Here is a 16,919-nt window from a genome sequence, read left to right as displayed (position 1 = left end):
GTCCAAATAAGGCATCGTGTTTATGGACTGTTGTCCGTTCTGGCTCGAAATGATATTTGAGCTGATGATAAATGTGGCTGGTGCGATATGTACATACATAGTTCCCGGCTAAATACATAGTCCCAGGTATATGAATAAAGAAATAAATCTCAGAGTTGTCCATCTGGATATGTTTCCCCCCCTCTACACTTTTCTTTGTTAACATGGAAACAGACCTACCCATCAGTGAACATTGAACACATCAGATGCTCCCAACAGGACGATGGTTCTCTGGGAAAGTGGTGGACGATATATGAAAGATTGAGCTGCACCTTATCCAATTATCTGATGGGATGTGAGGTGTACATTGTTTCTTGTCCGTATGCTCTGCACATACCTCCACTGCTGGATTAAAGATATCTAGCTAGGTTAAGCTGGGCCGGAGACGTGGCAGGTATTCATTTGCTAGATTGTTGCCTACACATAGCTCCCTCAAGAGCAAGTTGATTCTTCCACAGGCATGTGTCCACAAGGGTCAGAGCGCACAAGTTTAGATTCAAAACCGAGTCGGAGTGAAAGTTGATACCGGACCACTAGGGCCCTACGAGCTACTCCGTACCTCGCACGGAGTAAAGGAGGGGTTCGATTACTGAGAGAAATAACTAAGCCAGCAGGAATGATTCAACTAGAATACACGATGGACTAATGAGCTCGAGAATATAAATACATGTTGTAACCGACCATCATCCACGAAGAAAGCCGATAACTCCCAAGGACAATGTACCCGCGATTCCCAAAGAGAAAAAAGCCTAGCGTCTGAAAATACATGCGAAGAAAGGAACTCGACCTGGGCTGGTGAGGATGGGTGGGTGCTTTCAAACATTCCTCCGAAAACAATACATTAGAAGCAGTACTCTGCAACAGCCTGCTCAGAGGAATATCCAATACATATGTGGAGATAAGGCTCTAAATGGCATATTGCGATTCAGTATTCTCGATCTAATGGGCCTCTTGTTTCGGGGATTGGTCATGTTCGGTGGGCTGGTCATGCTCTGCGGACTGGCCCTGTTCACTGGACTGATCTTGTTCGGCATCTTTGGACTGTCGCTGTCTGGGACGGCTAAGGACCGTGTGTCTCCCTGCAAAAATCGAAAAAAAAATATGTTAGACATAGAGCAATGGTAAGAACATTAGGTCAAGACCGGACGTACGCTGCACAATGTTAAAGTTATACTTCTTCTGGCCCTCGGGGGTCTCAAGGCTGGTAATGCTCGGCTCTCCCTCAACGTGCATTATAGTCCTAAAGTTCCCTATTAGCCTCATAGCAACACTCTGGCCTCGTGCATCACAGGAACGCCATTCGCAGTGACGGTTTGTGTTCAAAACTCACCCCTTCTCCAGCCCGAGCAAATAGTTCTGGCTCTTTTCAGCCTCCGTAAAGCTTAGAACCCGGAACCATGTCATTTCTTGGGTCATTGAGTTCTTGGAACCAACGATATATCTTATGTATTGGCGTCCATTCTGGGAAGTTTTGAGCTCCGGAGCCGCGCCGAGAGGTCCGGCAATAGTTATGGTCGCATGGCTTCGGGAAGTAGAGGCGCTGAAAGCGCGGCGCAGGGACGCGGTGCGGAGAGTAGGAGCGAAGCGGCTAAGACCGAACATTATTCCGTTCAAGAAATGTATAGACGGGGAATCAATTGAGTATTGAATAAACTAAACAAAGCGCAGAGGGTTCAAATCAGGTGTTACTGCGTGTGGAGGAACGTTGCAAAGTTCCCGCGTCGAGGGAGAAAAAACACTGCGACCTTAGCTCTCTGTGTTGATCACGTGATCAAATTGCTGTTCGGGACGCCCAGCCTTGGCTTCGTCTGCGAACTCCGTGCTCGCATCATACGAGCTTAGTCGTACCTTGCAAGGTCAACGGCGTTGTCGCGGGCTTGTCTTTACCGGCACACGCAGAACCGAGAGATCATCTCTTCAAGTCTCTCTCTTTCTCTCTCTTTTTCAGTTGATTTGATCGTTGCCTGTTGCTGTTAATGTTTGGAAGCTACTTTCACGGACCGCTGTGCTCTGTACATCGCCGGTAAACCGGGGGTCGAGCCTGGCTTCACTTGATAACAGCTGCTGAGGACTAGGCTCATGGTGGGCAGGAGGGTGGCGGCGTCGTCGCCTGTTGTATAGCCCGCGTGCTTATCTCAGTTCTGGCAATCGGACCTGGGAATCCTTCTCAATAGGAAACGCTGCACTCATCACGCTGACCGGTGCCCTTCGATCCAAAGAAAGGGATAAGCTGTGGCTACCTGATCAGGGCTGTGGAGTAGCCCAACTACGCCCAGGCATTGAAAAACGTCCTTGGCTGCGAGACGATTGGAATAGCCAAGTCCTTGCTTTATTTCATTCCGGGGTAGGATAGGGGAGTAGGTTCAACCGAAGAGTGGCCCTCTTCTATGAACTCTTCCTTGATGTTTAGCACCGTTCCCTTGCACCTAATTTCCCACATATATATAAGTGACCTTTTACTCCGTAGAGACTTTCAACTTTTTAGAGATCCATGTTTGAGAATGGCTTGTGCTGGGTGGACAAAATTGATATGATGGTGACACTTCAGATAAGTCATGCATCTCAGATGATGTTAACGGATGGTGTTCATACAAATAGTCAATGATGTCGCAAGGCTGACATCTAGCACTTTCAACACTGCATGACTGACGATCCTGACTACAGTGTTAGCATCAATGCAGAGCAACCTGCAGTTGGAAGCTGGGCAGGGAAGGCTGGTCAAGGAAACAGAATCATATTCAAAGTGTATGAGTGCAGAAAATTGGGGATTTTTTTCTATTGAACTCTATTGAACTCCAACCCCTATATCTTGTGCGGCATTCAAGAATCAATCATCCCCCTTCTGCACTTGAGAATCTTGAAGAGGTATCCTATGGTGCCTTCAGGGATGTGACATGTGAAGAGAGATTTTGTTCTTTAAAACTTTTGGCATCTAGCTATTGGGCCAACACATGTCCCTGCATCCTGTAATGCCATTCAGCCTCTGCCTCAGATAAGTGTATCAGGACAGCAGGACCGTGCATGGCATATTGAGTACTGAAACAGATGTGCACGGCTCGGCCAATAGAAAGCCAGTTAAGCTCGTGGAGGAGATGCCTTCGACTAACAATAGGTAGGACCTTGATACCACCTATACTTCGTCGTAGTTATCAAGCATGCACAAAGATATGCATTTAGGGACAGAAGCGCCAGAAAGAAAGCTCTGCTGGGTTGACTTTCCTAGGGCTCCTGGCAGTGTTATGTGTTTGGTTGTGGCGCAGATCTTGGATTCTGTTATTCCTCCAAATCCTGCTTTCGTTCCTGATGTTGATGCTGAAACATGGGGAGCCCCTGCTAGCGCATCGCAAGCCTGGTGCTGTTCCTGCATTCAGGACCAGCTGGCCCGTCGCGAAGCGTCGATGAATTGCCCATCAGATCGGAATTAAGCTGATCGCCGAGGTCAGGTATCCACTTCCGGCCGCCTCGCGTATTCAATTTTCAGCGAGCCTATCCACACAGCAAGGTGCGGCAACGCGGCGAGTCGTCCGCTTTCGCGCAGACGAAATCAACGAAGGTATATGAGTACGGGGGATGTCCTCCGTATGTATGTACGCGTTCTCAGCCGCGAGGCGTGAAATCTAACGGCCGCTTAAATCTGACGGATCCAAGACCGTTTGGATGGCGCCCACGACTACTGCCTTGTTGGCACGAGCCGGGCAGTTTCGGACGCTGGTAGCTGAAGACGGCCGGACACTAAGACAAATAGTGCCACGCCAACGAGCTCCAGAACCAGCGAGCCGGGATGACGGAACGTGCCTTGGGCTCCGCGGTTCCAGTAGCCATTGGTGTTTGGCCGTCCGGTGTGGACTGGGGCGATCGTGGCCAAGCGTGGAGGAGCTTTTCCCAAAACGGTCTTTTTGCCTTGGCCGTTCGAGACGGGATTGAATTTGACGTCGCGGGAAAAAAAGGTTTTCCCTCGCCCTGGGGCGAAGTAATCCTGGAAGACGTTTGAGCTGGCCTGACCATCCCAGGACAAGGCTATGAGATCCTGTCACATCAGCGTGCAACCGAGCACACACCCTTTTGCCAGAACAAGGGAAGCCGGGTAATAATACGCAGGAAAAGAGATTATTGCCCTGAACATCCAGGTTACTTTAGCAGGAAATTTTATTTTGCTCGACCCCGGATGTGGGCTCTTTCAGTAGTATATTTAGGGCTGGACCTGGCCTCGTAGGCTTCGAACGGAGTATTTAAATCGCACCCAGTGATTCCTTTCGTCACATCCCATATGGAGTAAAACTTCCCGATGGATCTTCTCGTCTCCGTGACAGCCGGATAAAGCGAGACTGCCTGCCGTTGCCCTACACCCAGCGCAAATACCTGCCAATTCCCTGTCATACATGGCTCGCCACAGCGTTCGTCGCACAACCTGCCTGCTTCAATGTCCTGCCACTCAGTGAAATCAGATCAATATGATGAGCTAATTCGCGGGCAATTGGGTATGCAGTGTGTGAGAATTCCCGACACAAATCTCTGACTCCAGATTCGCCCGTTTTGCAGTCCCTCAATTCCACTTTTGCTACATTCGTTACCAAGCTTTCCTTTCTTCTACTTCTCTCAATCTTTCTCTCTCTCTCTCTCTCTCTCCCTGTCCCTTTCTTTCTTTTCTTTTTCTTTTCTTTTTTTTTTATTTTATTTTTCTAAAAACATCCTTCAGCAGCCTTTTTTTAACCCTTTCGTTGGCGTTGCCATTGCCGCACAGAAGCCCAGTGCTTGTTGTGGCCGGGCATGGTTGCGCCTGGTGATATTGACCGTGCCGTTAGCTGTCGACGCCGTGTGCCAATCACGGTTTCCAGGCTCACCAAGAACTCTACCACAAAATCAACAATCCCTAATCCACAACCATTACGGCGTCTTCGAGCCCTCATCGTCCACAACCCTTATCACCGCGGGCGGCCGAAGAAGGACCGTACGAAGACATCCCTCTTGTCCCAATAATATCCGCAAATCCGCCCATCTCTTCCCCGATTCCTGCTCCTGAACTTTCATATCAATCTCCTCTTCAGCTTCGTGGCTCCCGGCCACCACGTTCACGATCGCGAAATCGCGGACCTCTACTATCGATACGAACGAATATCCGCCAGCCGGCTGTTTCGTCCCTTTGGAATCCCATTAACCACGTTCCGCGCACCAACCCCGTCCCATCTGCCCGATTCACTCCCATCACCTTCGCCGAATCCTCGCGGGACGCTCATCCGTTGTTAGCGGTTCCAGAACGACGCCAGAGTCGCCAACAGAATAGCCCAACGAGCTTATTTGTTGAACGCAGCGCTGGCGAGACTGATAGCTGCCGTACTAGTGTAGCCATTCCTCGCCAACACCGATCGAGCGGCACTTGGGAGAGCCTAGATATGGGAGAACATAGAGAGAGCGCTGGAGGCAATCAATTTGACACTTTAGGTCCTGGTCGGAGATATCTCTCGGATACATACCGTGAGACACCTCGTCATGTAAATTCTCGGCAGTCCACCCGATCACAGACTTTCGCTTCATTCCCTTCGGTAAACGGCAATACGTCGGCTCACGGCGAAACGGGCGACGATGGTGATGGCGAGGCCGCTGAAGACTTACCTTGGGGCCCTGCGCATCCTTGTTTCCCTCATATGAACCCTCATGTGCCACTCCATTCTTGGGAATATCAGCATACGCGTGTGATTCGCATACGGCGTGACTGGATGATCAAGGGCGACATGGCACCGACATTCTCGAATCTGTACCCGGAGGTTCTCGATCCTCTTCTACCCGAGCCAGAGTTTCGAAAAATAATAGCAAAGATAAACGGGGAACTGACCGCTGTGTATAATCCCTACAGCCTTCAGAACTGGGTTGATGCCACAATAGGTTTTTTAACTGGGTGGATATGGGACGACATTGGAGCCAGCCGTATCAAATCACGGCTGAGAACCATTGAAACATGGATAGACCACTGGAACAGGGACGTGGGTGCTGCAGAAGGCGTGAAAATCTGGCCTCTTCGATCAACTGGGTACATGTCCCTTGATATACAAATCCCCGACCCTAAGGTTGGCATTGTTGAAAGCGAAGCCGCATCCATACGCAACCCAGTGCCGAATATACATGGTGCGAGGATAGAAGAACCGGGAATGGTAGAAACTACTGGACCGGAAGGCTGAAATCGGTTGTACTATGCATGTCCACTCGCTTTTATTCTCTTCATATGTTTACGTCTCTCTGCGTCGAATGATATCCCAACCGCTTACTTTTAGACCCGACTTTGCACAGCATCATATTTCCTTCCTTTTTTCTCCCCTTTTTTTTTTTTCTGCTCTTGTTGTGCATTGCTTTGGTGGCACTTTCCGGTGCCCGCCAGCGAATATTGATCAGTGCTCTTTTTACAGAGTATCTAATTTTATGTACATGTGCCTGCTCCGACACGGGATGCAATGTATGTACGACCATTTTTGGACTGGATTGGTGGGCGGTGGAAAGATAGCTGATTCTTTGTACTATCTGATGCCTGTTTGCGGCAGCATACATAGGGATCAGTAACGCTCTTTGTCGATAAATACAAGAATCGACGAAAATAGTAGAAAATTACTCCGTACCTTGTGAATCATCACAAATCCTCTTACTTCTTCATTAGGAGGATCCGTTGTCGCAGCGCTCTGATCGATCACCTCACGATGCCCTTTTTTCTCGGCGCTGGCTGGGCGCAGGCGTGGCGGACCCGACTCAGGGGTAAACCTCCAGATTAGGAATAGCGTGGTGCGTGTCGATAACTAGTGTCGGGATGTCAATAACTAATTATCCGGCACCAATACGACTCGTTACCGTTTCTCCCTTAAACGGTACGATGACGGCAAGCTAAAGTTGAGGTGGTGCTGGAACTCCATCCGTCGCGGTAAACCAGATGATGCTTGCTTCCTGACACTCGACCCATTGGTCTATTGTCCGGCATGCTCTCCGGGATCCTTATATTCAACCAAAAGGGTGAGAACCTCATCTTTCGCGCCTTTCGCAATGACTGCCGTCCGCGTCTCGCCGACATATTCCGCATCCAGGTGATATCGAATGCACAGGTTCGCTCGCCCATCCTGACGCTGGGATCGACGACGTTCAGCCATGTCAAGCATGAGAATATATATTTGGTGGCCGTGACGAAAAGCAATGCGAATGCTGCCCTGGTATTCGAGTTCTTGTACCGACTGGTGCTGCTGGGGAAGGGATATTTTGGCAAGTTTGACGAGGAAGCCGTGAAGAATAATTTTGTCTTAATATATGAGCTGTTGGACGGTCAGTCAGGTTTCCATCCTTGCCTGCCGTGAAGTGCATTCGAATCCTGGAAAACGCGTTAGCTAACTATGTGCCTCTCCTAGAAATCCTTGATTTTGGCTATCCCCAGAACACCGAAACTGATACCCTGAAAATGTATATCACCACCGAAGGCGTTAAGTCCTCACTCACGAAATCCCCTACCGACTCCTCCCGCATTACTATGCAAGCCACCGGAGCACTTTCCTGGCGTCGCTCGGACATCAAGTACCGCAAGAATGAAGCCTTCGTCGATGTTATCGAGGACGTTAACCTGCTAATGTCTGCAACGGGTACCGTGCTCCGCGCAGACGTTAATGGCCAGATTATTATGCGGGCATATCTATCTGGTACACCAGAATGTAAATTCGGGCTCAACGATCGGTTATTACTCGACGGGGATGAGGCCAGCGGCCGGGCAAGAGCTACGCGCGCAGCTGCGGGAAGCGTAACGCTCGAAGATTGCCAATTTCATCAATGTGTGAGGCTAGGACGATTCGACGCTGATCGGATAATATCCTTCGTCCCTCCAGATGGAGAATTTGAATTGATGCGTTATCGCGCAACGGAAAACGTTAACTTGCCGTTCAAGGTCCATCCTATCGTTAGGGAGATTGGTACTACGAAGGTTGAGTATAGCATTGCTATAAAAGCGAACTACGGGAACAAATTATTCGCTACGAACGTCGTTATCCGGATTCCGACGCCGCTCAACGCGGCAAAAGTCAGTGAACGAACGACCCAAGGCCGCGCAAAATACGAACCGGAGCATAATAATATTGTTTGGAAAATTGCGCGATTTTCCGGACAGAGTGAATATGTGCTTACCGCCGAAGCAACGCTGACGAGCACGACGTCACAGAAAGCGTGGAGTCGGCCTCCCCTAAGTCTAAGCTTTAATTTGCTTATGTTTACAAGTAGTGGTTTGCTTGTTAGATATTTGAAGGTGTTTGAGAAGAACAATTATAGCAGTGTGAAATGGGTGCGATATATGACGAGGGCAGGCAGTTACGAAATAAGGTATGCATTAAATCGATATCTCCAATTGATTCCGCTGTTTCTCGGGACTAACTCCGTTTTCTATCCTAGATTTTAACACGGCTTTTTCTTTTCCCTTGTACCGCAGCATACCTTGCCACATTATGTGCGTTTATTTGGTAGCATTTGCCCTTGGACATATTGCAATAGCCGGCATAATGAGCATAAATATCCAGATTGTTCGCTGATACCTGTTCACTTCCTCCGTTAGGATTCTTGATCGATATCCGCTCTTCGGGAGTCTGCTTGATGTAAATACCTTTCCTACTATTTTATCCCTTATTGAGAAATTAAGACGAGGATCTCAAATATCGGGTCCCACGATATCCTTCCACCCCATGCTTGTTCGAGGGGCGTTCGGTAAATCTACACGCTTTATTGAAGAAATTGTTGGATTTCGTCCAATATTGTTTGATGGCCACGAGATCCACTGCTGACAGGGTACGGGGTACTATCCTGGCACATTCTAGGCATGATCACATTACCCTAAAAATAGGCGAATAGAAGAACCAGTCGCGCTGCTGACGAGGCTGGGGTGGAAGCCGAACTTTCGGCTACACATCTTGGAAATGATATCGTTATAACATGGCCTTGTTATTAACGATGAGGATTAGAGCGGACCAAGCCTCTATCACACTCCCACACTATCACATTGCTCGTTGGTGCATTCGGAGTCACACCGGAAAGTGACCAGGGATCAGAAGTACGTATTTAGCAACAACTCAGGATGAGTTGGGGTTTGTCCACCGACAAACCGCAGTTGACACCACAATTCGGTATCCGTGCACCAAAACCAACCAGTTAATCTCTTGGTCACCGGTGGCTTGCCAATTCCAAAGGCCAAATGTTGTTTTGTGGATAGGATCTTCCCGCTTCGCAAGCGTTTCGCGTGCAGGTTGGGCTTCAAAGATATTGCCCTGTCTTACCGGAATTATTTGAAATCATGCTCTTTACGAAGGAGACGAAAAGCGAATATGGATTTTAACCCACCACCGATTATATAGAGGTACATACCCGTCATGGTGCTCCGTGGTGAGCGCCTTTATCACATGATCTCGGGAAATGTGTATGATTGCCTATTTCGGCTGGATAGCCTAATTTGACCTCACCCAAAGAGCCACAGCGCTCCAACAATTTTTCACCTCGAGATTTTGATACCCTGTACAGATGAATGTTGGTCTGGGTTCAAATTGGGCCGCGGGAGATTAAATTCCCTTTAGGCCACGGAGTTTGAGCTTATGTTTCAATAGTCTAGATAATAGCCCCTCTCTCAATGACTTCATTTGTTGGAGACATCTGCTCTTCCGTTGCTCAAAGGGAAAAGCATGTCGGCACAGTCTATGAATGGAGCGAGAAAGAAAAAATCGCGAGGGGTGAGTGAGCTCGCCGCAGGTTAATGGCCGAATTCCTCCCACTGATTATTTCTCGCTGCATCGCCAAATAGCAATTGACATACTCGCGGGAAACCCATTGCTTATTGGTCGTAGCCCCAAGTTATGGTGAGCCTATGGAAACCTAGGTTCTGGTTCAATATCCATATATACTTACCGCATATAGCCAGGTTGTGGTCAATGATCCACGGGTATCAAAGAAGCATCTTCGTATCTACGCTATCGTATTTGATCAGGACAACCCTGATCATATTGCACCGCTAGTCTACGCACAAGATATTTCATTGAATGGAACACTCTGGAATGGTCGCCGGATTAGTAGGAGAACTGGTAGCGTACTGCTAAGTGACGGTGATACCTTTGAGCTGTGCGAACACGTAATTTTTACCTTTACAGCAACTAAGCAGGGGCAGGATGTATTATCAACAGCACAATTAAAGGAAGCAAAGGTGAGGTATTCGATGTGTCAACTGATTGATGTTTATGCTGATATGTCAAAGGAGTTTCGGCATGAGTATTCGATCACAGACCGCATGCTTGGCTCCGGAGCGTATGGACAAGTCTGCATGGCGATCAACCAACGGGATGGAACTCAATTAGCTTGTAAGGTTGTTGACCTGAGCGCTATGAAGGCTCAGCTTCGGGCGCCGGGGAATGCAAGAGCCGGCAACTCTCCCCTCCCAGCCGCAAATATTGATCCATATCAGCAAATTCTTGAGATGAAGAAATGTGTAGCGCGACAGCAACTGACAAGAAAAATAGAGTCAAGGCTCAAAGTCTATGACAGGGAGGTAGAAATTTTGCAGAAACTTCGACATGTGCGGACTTCCACCTTTTCTATGGAGTAGTAATCTAACTAACCACGATCTTATAGCCCAACATTATTGGCATTGAGCGAGTCTTCAAGACTGAAAATACACTGTATACCTCACTTCCATTATTTGGAAAAATAGATCTGACAATATACGCAGATATATATTCCAAGACCTAATTCCCGCTGGGGACCTATTTTCGTTTCTTGAGTTTAAAGGATGGAGGCTCCATGACACTGAAGCAGCAGTGATAGTGCGACAAATTGTGATCGCACTTGACTACCTGCACAACAATAACATTGTGCACCGGGACTTGAAACCTGACAATATTCTCATGACATCACTGAGAAGTGATTGTCGTGTAGTGCTCACGGATTTCGGTTGCGCTCGGTACATTCCTCGAGAAGCCAGTCGGATGGTCTCAATAATGGGGACGTTTGAATACACAGCTCCGTAGGTCCCGAGTCTCGTGAACAAAAAGATCAAATGCTGACCAATAGTAGCGAAATCGACCGGTCAAAGCCATGTGCAACAAAGGGCTATACAAAGTCTGTTGACCTGTGGTCCCTTGGATGCGTTACAGTTGTACTACTTACCGGAGGATCGCCATTCCAGCATCCCGATACCCAGCTGTACTCACGAAAATTGGCCCAAGAATGTAATCTTGATAGCCTAGAGAGAATTGAAGAATGGTCTCACGTCGGACGACGAGCAAAGAATTTTGTAAAGCGACTTCTTATCCTTGACGAAAACATGAGGATGACGACTAAGGATGCACTAACACATGAATGGTTCACAAATCCGTCGCACAAGCAAGCTTTCGAGGAAATTTATAAGAAAGCTGTTTCTGATTGGAAGCCACGGCCAAATGGCGAGTACCCACTTCATGATTTCCATCATGTTGATGGCCAGTCCCAAACGGAACGGGGCCCAGATAAACGACTTAGCCCACGCAATACTCTTGACCCTGAGATACACCTGTCATTAGGACAAACGGGCTATGCCCACCCCAAGGCCGATGAATCCGAATCCCAGAAAGCCTCCAAAAGCCTCCGCGGACGGTGTATTTCTATCACACTTTCTGACCCCGGGTACAAGAGCAAACATTCACTTCAACACCTCGGGTCCGCATCCGACGATGAAGGTCCGGATGATGGAGAGGAACCAAAGCATCGTATAGTGCGGCAGGGCAGGAAAGCAAGTTCCGATCAAAAGTTCAATAGCGATATCCATCTCTCCAAGGATGCTGTTGATATATCTCCAGCCCCGCGTCACGATGACACAGCGACGTACACTCCAAAGCAGTCTGTTTCTTTCGTACGACTTCCTTTCAGTCCAGCGGCGTGGAGCAAAGCCGCTGATAGCTCCGATTTAACTCAGCTGCGACAAACAATGGCGCTGACAAACAAGATCCGCGCTGTCAAGTTCGGCGACTGTAGCGCGCCCCGGCGATCGATATTGAAGCCGGTTCCCCCAATCAAGGGGCTTCTGAGAGGAAGTGTGGGCCAGCCAAGCGTAAGAAGTTCAACCGGTAAAAAGAAACGCCACGCCCACATTTTTGATTTGGAAGACGATGAAGACATTAACCATCCACTCTCCAAAAAGGCGAGGCGAGGGCGACATAGCAATTCTTAGTCCCCATAGGCACCTAGGGAAAAAAAAAAAGGGGTTCCTAGACTCCACATAGCAGGTGCAATGGCATTGCGCAATATGAAATAACAACATTGTTTCAGAGTTCACAAAGAAATCTGGGGGGATCTAGACCCTGCGCAACCGAGTCATTCCACCAACTTTGTTAAAATTGTATCACAAGAAGCAACAAGGCGCGTTTTCTTATGTGGTGATGTCCTCTGCATGTACTCTGCACTGTGTAGTTATTCATTTGGGATCATTCTCTATGGATGTAGTTTGAGAGCAAGCCACACTCGGAACAAAAAAAAAGAGAACAGAAAAGAAAAAAGAGAAAAAAGGAAAAAGAAACAAAGTGCAGATGACTACTCCGTATATAGTCTGAACACCAAACAGAGTCCGAGGGAAGCTTGGCACAGAAAGCCTCTTCAATGCCTAGCTTGCTTGCTTTTTCATTAGCTGCACAGTTACTCCGTAGTTAAAGCAGTCAAAATCAAAATCATTCACGGAAAAGCGAAAAAAAAAAGAGAAAAAAGAAAAACGAGAAAAAAAGTAAATATGCGATGGGGCATCATCCAGGCATGCGGATTTGGGCTAACATAGCTACCCCCAGAGTTTCGGGGGGGGATGGGGGACCCACAGACGCGGTCTGCGGCTGGGAAACGCGAAAAGGGAACGCTGCGGCGCGTCGCTGAGACGCGTGGAGGCGCGTTGTGTTAATGAGTTTTGGTGGGCCCCCATCGTGCCAGACACCAGAATCTCGAGAAAAAAAAAAAAAATGAAAAAGGGGAATGAAGGACTTCCTTGCCACGGAGATATCGAGAGAGGCAAAATTGGTTACCTATGTGTCTCCTTTAATCATATTCTGTGGCTTTGGAAAGATAGTGCTGGGAGGGGTGAGATTGTGTTGGTTTTCGGGCTCAGAGCGGTTTTGAGGAACTTCGTCGCGAATTCTGCTCAGTCTTGGGTCAGCTGATGGGTGGTCTGATATTGTATGTAGCTCAATTTTTATTTTGCAATGGTGACTATTGGAAAAAAGCTTGTGGATCAATGGAAAGAGACAGTTCTGCAAGCGTGCCCACCCTTCGAGCAGGCTTACATTGACGCTCGTATGCATCGACCTATTTTTTTTTTACCTCCGTGGGCAGTTTTTCTGCATTAAGTACTCCGTGATGTCCTATCCGAATTTCGGGGTGCGATGTCCATGTCGATTGGAGCTAATTATGCCGCAAAGAGAAAGGCGCTCGAACCTCTCCGGTGGGTTCAAAAAAACAAAAGAAATGTGAAGATTTTCATCGCAGGGGAAGCTGTAACCTGGTAACCGTTGTATGATGATCTGCGACTTAACGTCACAAACACGCAGGGGCATTCGAGACAGAAAAGTTGAAAAACAAAAAAAAAAATTTCAAAAGAATTGATTTTCGATTGGACGAGTTACTGCAATTACATGGAAAAGATCTGTCTCTCTTCCGGCGCAAGTCCTGTGTGGCTGGACGGTGCTTGTTCGAGCAGCGAGTGCTCCATGGCTGGCGAGAAGATACAGGCTTCGTGAGGGCCACGGCGTCCGAGTAGCGGGCAATTCAAGTCTAAAATGTCTCTCTGGTCTTAGCATTATGTGCACCCCAAGTACTCCGTATGCGCATTTCGGATTGCTACACAGAACCTCTAGGGCTCTCCCATCGGCTAGCCACCTACCATGTACTCTTGACCGTCGCCGCTTGGCCTGAAGTATGTACGGCAGATCAAGGCTCTAGGGGCGCTAGAAATCGGTACCGGCACATCTCAGATTATGGATAGCGCGACTAAGAAAGGCCGAGACAATTCATAGCTTTGCAGGAAAGGACATGGGCCCGTGAATGTCAAGCAATCAAGTTGATTGGCACGTACGGCGTCGTCAGGACCTCCCGCTGCTCTTTGCGCTCAGTTCCAAGCAAACCGCCTCTTCAGCCACGGAGAGAAAAAGCGCGAGCACATTGGCTGAGTATGCTGCAAGGCGGACTCTCGAGGCTTTTTCCGTGAAGCAATTGGGTTCGGTGTGCTCCACTGGTTCAGATTACGCGGCGCGTTCCCTCAAGGTTACGCTCTGTTTTGGAGTGCTGGGACGAAGGAGGGAGGATGCAATAACTAGTTAATCCAGAGACACACACGTTTTAAGAATAACCGGACGCTGTCTCGGGAGTGTGTGACGGGAGAGGGCCGATGGGAAGCCGAAGCTGGCTGAAGAATCTCTTGCAGCAGGCGGGCCCCTGCAGATTCCCCGGCAGTGGTTTCATGGTTGCTTCCTTCCTGCGGCCCCCGTCCATTTGTTTGGTTGTTTTGGCTTGTTGCTGGGGGGAAGGCGCAGAGGAAAAAAAAAAAGAAAAAGGGGGGGGGGAAGAGGGGAAATGGGAAGGAGCCGGACGACAAGCAAAAGAAGGTTGCCAAGCCCACTTTGACACTAACGCGGATCCACCCAGCAGTCCACTAACCTTTTTCTGGGCCATCTGCGCGTGGTGATTGGCTGCAGTGCCCACTTCTCCGCCCACGCTAGAGTCACCTCTGCACGGACAGGGATTCGCCCGGTTCCTTTTTTTTGCCTTTTTGTCTTTTTTCCCCCCGTTCCTTCCCTTTCCCTGACTCCCGTCCCTCCTTCCGTTCCCTTTCTTCCTTCCTTCCCTCCTTTCTTTTCCTTCCCCCCCCCCCAAATCTCTTCTTTTTCCCTCCCAACCTCCTTCCCTCATCCCAACGTCGCTGCCCCAGAACAGTCCCTTCGCCTTTTTTTCCCACAACACACAACTGTCGCAACACCAGTCGCAGCTGCTCAATCGGAGCGCAACTTCCTGCTCTACACGCCCCTGCGGTTTTATTTTTGTTTTTCCGTCGTTAGTCATCGGAAATCGCATCCGGCGCATTCTGGCCTTCCCGCTCGTCGGCCGTCGCAAACCCACAACACGCGCCTCCTCCCCGTGTCACACCCTTGCCGGACGCATTCCCACCCACCGCGCGCATCGTCCTCTGGCGTGCCGGACATGCTCCTCCCGTCTGCATTGTCGTGTGAGTCACGGCAGCCGCCTGCTCGCTCCAGATTCCCCTCGACCCGCCTGTTCCCCGCAACTCCTCCCCCTTGCGATGACGGATTCATCGCCGGCAACGGCCTTCTGGGGACGTGTCGCTCCCTACAGTCCCTCCTCAATGTCTCCCCCGCTTCATCTCCTCGTCGATCCAAACCAGACCGGCTCCAGAGCCCGCTGCAGATCCGCGCAAACACCATGACCCGCGTCGCAAAGCCCATCGCCAAACCACCGCGTGGAGTAAATAAAAGAAGAAGAGATGTATATGAGGATGACAGCGATGATTATGGTGATGGTGATGACGATGATCAAGTGAGCGGCGGAAGAATAACGTCTGGTGACCGATTCTCAACGCCAAAGAGACGGCGTCGCGCACCTCCAGAGATACCCCTGGGCTTGGACTCGTCGGATTTCAAGGCACTGGACTCGCTGAGTGATTCCAGTGCCACGCTAAGCTTATCGCCTCGGCAGCTGAAAGATCGCCTTGGGGGTGAATCGCGACACTTCGACTCCGATCCAGCGACACCCAGTTCGAGAGACGATGCCAGCAAACTCCCTGTCGACTCGAGTTCAGATTGGACAAGTGAAGATGATGGTCGCCTGGTGGAGCTGGTGCTCGAGAAGTTAAAGCTTTCGAAACGGGACTGGACCGATTGCGCGCGAAGAATGGGCAAGGATAACGATAGTGTTGGCAGACGCTGGAAAGCGCTCGTTGGCGAAGGCAACGTTGGTTTACGTCGCGGCAAGCGCATGGTCAGAGCCCGAATACACGAGAGCTGGAGATGACTCTGCGCTCCCTGCTAATTTCCTTTTCACTCATCTAATTGGGAGTCGTCTCTGGGGGTTTGTGTCCGCTGAAATTTAGCGTTTGGGTGGCCCGGACTGGGATTTTGCACTGGGTGGCTGGCGTGTCTATGGGCTGTTCATCTATCCGGATCTTGTGGCTTTCTTTCTTTCTTTCCTCTTCTTTTTCTTTTTCTTTTCTTTTCTTTTTTTTTTTTTTTTTTTTTCCCTTGGTATTTATATCATTTCCTATCATTTCCTTTTTTTTTTTTTAATCTTCTAATATCTTGATGCCTTAATGTCTCGCAGTGGCTGACTTCGCTCGTTTCACGTTCTCCCATGTGCAGTGTCAATTTGGTTGACAATTGGGCTGACAATTGGGCTGACAATTGGGCTTTTCTCCTCCGTTTTTCCCTCGAACAAAGGGATAGTTCTTTGTCTCTTGTAAATTAGGTCGTTTACTGACTTCGATAGAGTCATTGTCCATGAGCACATTGTATTATTACACTGATTCTATTATCTCAACGCGCGAGCACGCTTCCCCAACATTAGACAGGCTCCAGCAATATATTATCTTCATGCCACATTTTCACCTTCACTTGCTATGACCAAGTCTATTGCGCCAAAGCCGATATTTCGTCACCTCTGCACCATAACCTCACGGACCGCGGTGGACGCACTAGCCTCTCCTTACTAACCCGAGCAGGCTGTCCCCTATAAAATGTTCTTTTCTGCTCCTCTCTTCTTTCTCTTCCTTTCTCTCTACTTTGCTGTCTACAAGCGGTTTGTTACTGAGCCCTTCTTGCCCTAGCTACCTTTCAGAGTGAAATGCATGCCCAGATCTTACCCCCAGCCTGGGTCTTCTT

General features: G+C 49.0%; 5 protein-coding genes across 5 annotated transcripts; 4 read left to right on the top strand and 1 right to left on the bottom strand.

Moving 5' to 3' along the window:
- Positions 1-645: 645 nt before the first annotated feature.
- RIM1 (ssDNA-binding protein, mitochondrial) lies at positions 646-1,730 on the bottom strand. The gene is made up of 3 exons (XM_003069477.2): positions 1,370-1,730; positions 1,191-1,279; positions 646-1,118 (listed from the first exon to the last, which is right to left on the bottom strand). Exons 1-3 carry the CDS (start codon positions 1,639-1,641, stop codon positions 979-981), a joined length of 501 nt encoding a protein of 166 aa, XP_003069523.2. The 5' UTR covers positions 1,642-1,730; the 3' UTR covers positions 646-978.
- Positions 1,731-5,429: 3,699 nt separating this feature from the next.
- D8B26_006565 (uncharacterized protein) lies at positions 5,430-6,212 on the top strand (the record flags this gene model as incomplete). Its single annotated transcript, XM_003069478.2, has 1 exon — positions 5,430-6,212. One exon carries the CDS (start codon positions 5,430-5,432, stop codon positions 6,210-6,212), a length of 783 nt encoding a protein of 260 aa, XP_003069524.2.
- Positions 6,213-6,904: 692 nt separating this feature from the next.
- D8B26_006564 (uncharacterized protein) lies at positions 6,905-8,705 on the top strand. The gene is made up of 3 exons (XM_003069479.2): positions 6,905-7,332; positions 7,416-8,370; positions 8,440-8,705. The coding sequence occupies exons 1-3, from the start codon at positions 6,996-6,998 to the stop codon at positions 8,444-8,446; spliced, it is 1,299 nt and encodes a 432-aa protein (XP_003069525.1). The 5' UTR covers positions 6,905-6,995; the 3' UTR covers positions 8,447-8,705.
- Positions 8,706-9,661: 956 nt separating this feature from the next.
- Positions 9,662-12,382, top strand: D8B26_006563 (uncharacterized protein; the record flags this gene model as incomplete). Its single annotated transcript, XM_066125227.1, has 6 exons — positions 9,662-9,761; positions 9,833-9,887; positions 9,946-10,597; positions 10,654-10,700; positions 10,751-11,044; positions 11,095-12,382. 6 exons carry the CDS (start codon positions 9,662-9,664, stop codon positions 12,224-12,226), a joined length of 2,280 nt encoding a protein of 759 aa, XP_065981308.1. The 3' UTR covers positions 12,227-12,382.
- Positions 12,383-14,419: 2,037 nt separating this feature from the next.
- Positions 14,420-16,415, top strand: D8B26_006562 (uncharacterized protein; the record flags this gene model as incomplete). Its single annotated transcript, XM_003069481.2, has 3 exons — positions 14,420-14,517; positions 15,087-16,023; positions 16,401-16,415. The coding sequence occupies 3 exons, from the start codon at positions 14,420-14,422 to the stop codon at positions 16,413-16,415; spliced, it is 1,050 nt and encodes a 349-aa protein (XP_003069527.2).
- Positions 16,416-16,919: the final 504 nt, after the last annotated feature.

Source organism: Coccidioides posadasii, chromosome 3, assembly GCF_018416015.2.
Source record: "Coccidioides posadasii str. Silveira chromosome 3, complete sequence".
In the NCBI taxonomy this organism is placed as follows: domain Eukaryota; kingdom Fungi; phylum Ascomycota; class Eurotiomycetes; order Onygenales; family Onygenaceae; genus Coccidioides; species Coccidioides posadasii.
The sequence above is the reverse complement of the archived record's forward strand: the minus strand, read 5'-3'. Positions and strand labels throughout refer to the sequence as shown.